The sequence below is a fragment of the Macrobrachium nipponense genome, chromosome 29, assembly GCF_015104395.2.
Source record: "Macrobrachium nipponense isolate FS-2020 chromosome 29, ASM1510439v2, whole genome shotgun sequence".
Lineage (NCBI taxonomy): Eukaryota > Metazoa > Arthropoda > Malacostraca > Decapoda > Palaemonidae > Macrobrachium > Macrobrachium nipponense.
In genome coordinates, this window is record NC_061092.1 from 44,701,961 (window position 1) to 44,709,224 (window position 7,264).

General features: G+C 38.0%; 1 protein-coding gene and 2 long non-coding RNA genes across 3 annotated transcripts; all 3 read left to right on the top strand.

The window, feature by feature from the left end:
* Positions 1-2,019: 2,019 nt before the first annotated feature.
* Positions 2,020-3,908, top strand: LOC135205962 (uncharacterized). The gene is made up of 7 exons (XM_064237147.1): positions 2,020-2,537; positions 2,680-2,844; positions 2,983-3,057; positions 3,188-3,280; positions 3,407-3,502; positions 3,615-3,683; positions 3,786-3,908. The coding sequence occupies exons 1-5, from the start codon at positions 2,255-2,257 to the stop codon at positions 3,436-3,438; spliced, it is 648 nt and encodes a 215-aa protein (XP_064093217.1). The 5' UTR covers positions 2,020-2,254; the 3' UTR covers positions 3,439-3,502; positions 3,615-3,683; positions 3,786-3,908.
* Positions 3,909-4,119: 211 nt separating this feature from the next.
* On the top strand, positions 4,120-5,035 carry LOC135205963 (uncharacterized). The gene is made up of 3 exons (XR_010312648.1): positions 4,120-4,156; positions 4,285-4,702; positions 4,981-5,035. It is a non-coding gene; the product is annotated as an uncharacterized LOC135205963 (long non-coding RNA).
* A 674-nt stretch (positions 5,036-5,709) lies between these two features.
* LOC135205964 (uncharacterized) lies at positions 5,710-6,664 on the top strand. The gene is made up of 3 exons (XR_010312649.1): positions 5,710-6,016; positions 6,322-6,390; positions 6,509-6,664. It is a non-coding gene; the product is annotated as an uncharacterized LOC135205964 (long non-coding RNA).
* Positions 6,665-7,264: the final 600 nt, after the last annotated feature.

The window sequence follows — 7,264 nt, forward strand, 5'->3', positions numbered from 1 at the left end:
TCTATCTATATATATATATATATATATAGATAGATAGATAGATAGATAGATAGATGATATTATACCACAAATATTAAGTCATATATATATATATAATATATATATATATATATATACAGGCAGTCCCCGGCTTACGACGGTTCCGGCTTACGACGTTCCGAGGTTACGACGCTTTTTCTTAAATATTCAATGGAAATTCCGTCCTGGGTTACGACGCTTGTTCCGAGGTTACGACGCTGACGCTTCCGACGCTCCGAGTTAACGACGCTTTTAAAAAACGCATGCTATGATAAAAATCCTTTATAGTTTAGCACAGTACATAATAAAAATATGTTTTTGGTTACATTACAACAAAAATTTTGAGGTTATGATGATTTTTGACACTTTTTTTTTTCGTATTTTTTGAATTTTTTTAGTGACGCCGCATATGCGGAACTAGTTTGCGGGCGAATGAATACACTAGCTTGGGATGCGCAGTTTAAAACAGTCCAAAAGCAAACAACGCAAATAATAATGAAAAATCATTGCTTGTTTCCAGTACATAATTAAAAAAAACTAAGTTTCTGGTTAGATTACAACACAAATTCCAAGGTTACGACATTTTGTTATGCTTTTTAACGATACCTCATATGCAGAACTAGTTTTTGAGCGGAGGTGCATAAATTAATTAACGCTATTAAACTGTATGGTAAATTGACCGAACAACGACCTCGGACGGTCGAGGACGCCAAGCGTAACAATACGAAAGGACGCCACTTCAATCGCGTGCCTGCCTGCATTTCACTAGGTTGTGTGCTGAGACGTTGCTGAAATTCCTTGCCATTTTCGCAAATTTACAATGGCTCCTAAACGCCAAAGTACTTCCTCCGATGATAGTTCATCCAAGAAGAGGAAGGTCATCACGATGGAGGTCAAATATGACGTGATAAAGCGTTCGGAGAAGGGAGAAACTAACACCGAAATAGGCCGTTCTTTAGGCTTGAGCAGGACCACGGTGGTAACCATTGTGAAGGATAAGGAACGTATTCTGAAGCATGTTAAGGATGCTGCACCGATGAAGTCAACGGTGATAAACGAGAAGCAACGTAGCCAGAGCATTGTTGAAATGGAGAAATTGCTCATGATCTGGCTGGAGGACCAGAACCAGCGACGTGTGTTCCGGTGAGCTTAAGTGTGATCCAGGAGAAGGCTAGAGCGCTGCATGAGGCAGTAGTGAAAAAGTTTGGCGAAGGCAGTGCTGGTGGTGAATTTTCCGCGAGTAGAGGTTGGTTTAACCGTTTTAAGGCTCGTGCAAATTTGCATAATGTGAAGCTGCAAGGTGAAGCTGCTAGTGCTGATAGCGAAGCAGCAGAAAGTTTTCCAGGTGGTTTGGCTGAGATAATTAAGGATGGTGGTTACACGGCTGACCAAGTCTTTAATGTGGATGAGACTGGATTATTTTGGAAAAGAATGCCAAATCGAACGTACCTTTCCAAGGAGGAGAAGTCAGCACCTGGCCATAAAGCTGGAAAGGAGCGACTGACTGCTGTTTGGGGCCAATGCAAGTGGTGATTTGAAACTGAAGCCCTTGCTGGTGTATTTGGCCGAGAATCCCAGGGCTTTTCAAGGGCATTTTCAAGAGTCAACTCCCCTGTGATGTTTGAAAATCTAACAAGAAGGCGTGGGTTACCTTAATGGTCTTCGAAGATTGGTTCAATGACCATTTCGTGCCAGCAGTGGAGCGGTATTTGACTTCGAAGGGTCTGCCTTTTAAGGCCCTCTTAGTCCTGGACAATGCCCCTGGTCACCCTTCAAATTTGAGCGACATGCATCCTAATGTGAAGGTGGTGTACCTCCCACCCAATACCACATCGCTGATACAGCCAATGGACCAGGAGTAATAGCTAATTTCAAGGCTTACTACCTTAGAAGGACCATACGTTTTTGCTTTGAGGGCCATAGAAGCTAACAAGGAGTTGACACTGAAGCAATTCTGGAAGGGCTACAACATTGCAGATGCATTGAAGAACATTGCAAGTGCTTGGGACGAGGTGAAGACGACCACTTTAAATGGGGCCTGGAGGAAACTGTGTCCACAGTTTGTGCACAGTTTTGAAGGCTTTGACCAAGCAGAAGACGTCGAGACTGTGACGAGGAAGATCGTAGGGCTAAGCAAGAGGCTGAAACTAGATCTTGAACCTGATGATGTAACAGAGCTGCTGGCTTCCCATGGAGAGGAATTGTCTGCAGAGGACTTACTAGAACTTGAACAACAATGATTGAGGAAGAGGAGGCGGCACCAGAGCCAAAACCCAGGTCATTAACTGTGAAAGGCTTGTCAGAGGGTTTTACTCATCTGGAGAGAGCCTTGGCTTCTCTTTTTGAGGCAGAAGACCCTAACGTTTCTAGGTTTGACAAAATCAAGAGAGGAATCATGGATTTGGTGACTTTCTACAAGGAGACCCTGAAGGAGAAGCAGACGAAGAGAAGTGTGCAGTCCAGGCTTGACACTTTCTTTCACAAGTCTCCAGTACCACCACCTCCCACTCCTAGTCCTGGTAAGGAATTCTGAACTGTTTTACTAATTTTATGTGTTTACATAGTGTACATATTAAATGTGTTTAATTTTTTAATGTAACAACTAAATGTAAGAGTAAATTGTAACTTCATTAATTTTCATCATTTGTAATTTTATTGCAGAAGTGGTGACAGTTCCAGATCCCCCTGTACTACCTGTGACAGTTCCAGATCTCCCTGTACTACCTGTGACAGTTCCAGATCTCCCTGTACTACCTGTGACAGTTCCAGATCCCCCTGTACCTGGACCCTCTGTATCAGCCCGCCCACCTGTACGTGTACAATCAGGTAAGCAATTTCATTTTTCTCATTTTCATGTTGGAAATTGTTTACACCCTACATACATACGTACACTAACTTACATAGTGGTACAATGTGTTTGATGTTGCATAACCTTATAATTTTTTTTTTTTTTTTTCATTTCAGACCCCTTTGATAGTGACAGTGACCCAGATGACCCTGAGCCTTTCCATGGTTTTGATGCCTCGCCCTATACATCAGGTAAGGAATCCTTAACAAATTTGTATAAAATGTTTTATAAATTGCTAATAGAAATTTTATTAAAAAGTGTACATATGCTACAATTACATCCACCTTATAATATATTTATGTACCCTTTCATTCTTTCCAGATGTAGATGTTCCCTCATCAGTTGATACGAGTATCACCTCTCCAGAGCCCAAATCAGTTGATACGAGTAGTATCACCTCTCCCATTCCTTCAGGTAAAAGAATTCTTCATTTTTTATATTGAACATACGTATTACACACTACATATGTCAAACAGTAATAACATGTGCAGTAGTTACAGTAGTAGTAACTATCATTTTATATATTTTTTATCATTCCAGACTCCCAAGCACCTGCCCATCCCACTCCATAGCCCAGCCACCCACTCTCATGTACCATATGGCCATCCCAGTAAGCAAGCCAACCACTAGAATTTGGTAAGGACATTTTTTTTTTTATTAATGTTTTATTATTACATATGTAATAACCATGTTATGTATGTAACATACATACTATATAATCATATGTACTATTACATTATCATTCCAGACTGGCATGCACCTGTGACTTACATAAACCAGACCTCTACATAGCCTACATGTCTTCATTTTGCTGAAGGTAAGGAATTCTCAGTTGTGTTTAATGTTTGCATACGTACAATAAATTTTTGTACACCTAAGTGGTTACATACTGTCCTTTAATATTAATTCTTCATTCCAGACTGCCCATCATCCTAGCCTGTTATCTGTGATAAAGCACACTGAAGTTAGGTTTGGAATGCATCCTTATCATGAATGCTCTACACCTCCACCTCCATCTCCCACAACCTAGGTAACAGCTTTGAGACTCACTAAAAGTTGGTAAGTTATGTAAGGAATTTCTAAATTAAGTTTTATACTAACATGTTATATGTGATATTAAACCACTGTATGGTGCATATTACTGTATGTAACTTACTATGCATAGAGTACTTACTGACAAAATTATTTTTTGTACATTCCAGAACCCCCTGAATGATGTAGGCTATGGGGCCACATAAGACTTTATCTGTCCAATCCAGGGTTACATTGAACGACAACTTTAAACTAAAAGTAAGGAATTAATTAACATACATTAACTCTTTTAGTACTCTTGATATATCTACAGTAATTAACATATTGCATTCACAACTTTCTGTAGTGTATATTTTGTACACTAATTTTGTTACTTTTCCTTCCAGAACCAACATTTTTCACACAACTCCAGGTTGTTACTAACAAATTACTACTACAAGTGTCATCAAGGGATAACTACAAGTAGAAGCACCATTTTTGGATGGAAAAAACCCTTCAGGAAAGTATACGTATCACATGTAACATGTAGTGTAACAAAGTATGAACAGTAAGGTTTTTACATACAGTAGTACATATTACATACGTACATAACTTTTTTTTACAGGAATTTCCAACCAAGTTTGATTATGTACATACATGTTATAAACCACTGTACGTATGGTTACTGTATGTAACTTACTAAACATACATACATGACTTAACTTTGATACTTTTTTGGTACATTCCAGAAAACCAGGACCCCCTCCATGATGCAGGCTATGGGGCCACATAAAACTTTGTCCAGGGTTACTACATAACATAAAGGTAAGGAATTATACATAGTGTAGTAAACATACATTAAGTAAGTTTTATACGTACATACTAAAAAAAAAGTGACCAAGATCTCTCACATGGGATAAGTGATCAAGGTCCCTCATGGAATTACGTACATACTGTACACTCCCTGCTGAACAGGGGGTGTAGACCAATCATTTATACTATGCATACCAGTTGATATTAAACCACTGTATGGTGCATATTACTGTATGTAACTTACTATGCATAGAGTACTTACTGACAAAATTATTTTTTGTACATTCCAGAACCCCCTGAATGATGTAGGCTATGGGGCCACATAAGACTTTGTGCATCCAGGGTTACAAAGCAGGACAACTTTAAACTAAAAGTAAGGAATTAATTCACATACATTAACTTTTTTACTCTTGATATAACTCAAATAAGTAATGGATTATAAACTAAAAGTAAGGAATTAATTAACATACATTAACTCTTTTACTCTTGATATCTATAATTTACATATTGCATTCAGGACTTTGTGTAGTATTTTGTACTAATTGTGTTATACTTTTACCTTCCAGAGCTACCAGACTGGGATTTTAGTGTACTCCAGGATCTACCAAATACTACTACGAAGTGTACAGTGCATAATATAGTGTTTAGTGTATAATCTAACCTAAGGATTAAGTGTAGTACATTGTGTATACAGAATAAATAAATTTTTAATGTACTTGCCTACAGCGGCAGGAAGGATTCGTAAATATGGAATTTTAGTATTACCAAAATAAGTAAAATAAGTACTTGGTACCGCTTACAGTCCTTCCTGCTGCCATAGTTATGATCAGCAAATTGTTGACTCCTCCTCTTTTTGTTGTTTACGAGGAAACTTCGAGATCGCCTTGAATGCCGTGCGAAGCAGTAGAGTACTAGACAGTCCAAGCAGATCAGCAGTCGAGGCAGTTCTGCCAGTCCGGTCAGTCCGGGCGGTCCTGTCAGAGCATTAGGGCAGTGAGCTATCCTGTAGGAACCCACCACATACCCGTATGCCATTGAGCCCGTCTTCCATCGTCAGAGTGAGCCTGTCTTCCTGGAGGATGTCTTGGACGAGGCTCTGAGAATGTTATTAAGAATCAAGGGTCCCTCAAGAGGCATTTGTGAAGTATTCCCTTGGTTCCATAATTTGGACGGCGTAATTGGTGGCCACCTGGATGTGCTCTGCCTCCTACGACTGATTTGTTCATCATCGTCTCGACTTTGATTCACCTTAGTGGATGATTTGTGGAGAAAAGTCACGTTCTCCTAAGCATTGACTTCAATCCCTTCTTGCTCGGATGGACTACGGTGATACCAAGGTATTTTTTGGGGTCAAATGCTGAATGGTAATCGTAACAATCTCTTTGAGCCTTTGTCGCTGCCTATTAAAGTCCTTCCTACCTGCCATCGGTAGAGTACGGATATTCACGAATGTTTAATAGTTATAAAGGATTTCTCTTGTCCTTACAGTGGTTTTCGCAACTCTACTGAAGGTTGTTCATGGGTTTATTGTACATAGTGGTAAGCTACTATTTGTTATTTCTGGATAAGTCAACATAAAATTGCAAGAATCTCCTTTAATGCAAACTTACACGGATATTATATTATTTCAGGATAGGATTATCCAGCCTTGATTTGGTTGTCATACTTGGTTTTTCTTGTCTTGACCTACTTACAGTAAGGTAACAGTTTGCATATTCCTATGTATAAGTGCTTCTTGCCATATTATTCTTACCTATATAATTTAAATTAATTCTTAGGCTTCACCACTAACGTGCAATTTCTGTATTTCCCATCCAGGTATGGAGGAGAAGCTGATTATTGAAGAGGAAGAGCCCTGTGTCATGCACTTGACACATTTGCAATAAATAATAAATTTAAACATTTCAAAGGTGTATGAATTGACTTCCCTTCAGTATTTTTAAGTACCTTATAAGGTGACTTCATAGTTTTTCAGCTTATTGTGCTTTATAGTGTCACAAGAGTTTAATAAAGAATTATACCTTCAAGAACCATCCTTTGCCATTGAAATAACCACACTACACATCATGCAATATACTTGCATGTCACACAGGTAAGGTCTCTAACTTTTTCTTAGTTTAAGGCATATTTCCAAGTGTCGTTCCGGCTTACGACGATTTTCGGCTTACGACGCGCCTCAAGAACGGAACCCCCGTCGTAACCCGGGGACTGCCTGTATATATATATATATATATATATATATATATATATATATATATATATATATATATATATATATATAGCTATGATGCTATATGTTGTCATGTAAAGTAAAATTAGTCTTTGAGTGAAGCCATGACTTTCTATAAATTTATTATAATATGCTGTCACATTATATATATATATTATATATATATATATATATATATATATATATATATATATATATATATATATATATATATATAAAATATATATACAATGTGACAGCATATTATAATAAATTTATAGAAAGTTCATGGCTTCACTCAAGACTAATTTTACTTTACATGACAGCATATAGCATATAGCTTTATCCTTTTGAGCAACCCATCC

Excerpts from the sequence above, each read along its gene's own strand:
- LOC135205962 (XM_064237147.1), top strand. The coding sequence starts at position 2,255 with ATGATTGAGGAAGAGGAGGCGGCACCAGAGCCAAAACCCAGGTCATTA. Across the intron at positions 2,538-2,679 it reads ACCTCCCACTCCTAGTCCTG|AAGTGGTGACAGTTCCAGAT; the intron begins GTAAGGAATTCT and ends ATTTTATTGCAG. Across the intron at positions 3,281-3,406 it reads CACCTCTCCCATTCCTTCAG|ACTCCCAAGCACCTGCCCAT; the intron begins GTAAAAGAATTC and ends TTATCATTCCAG.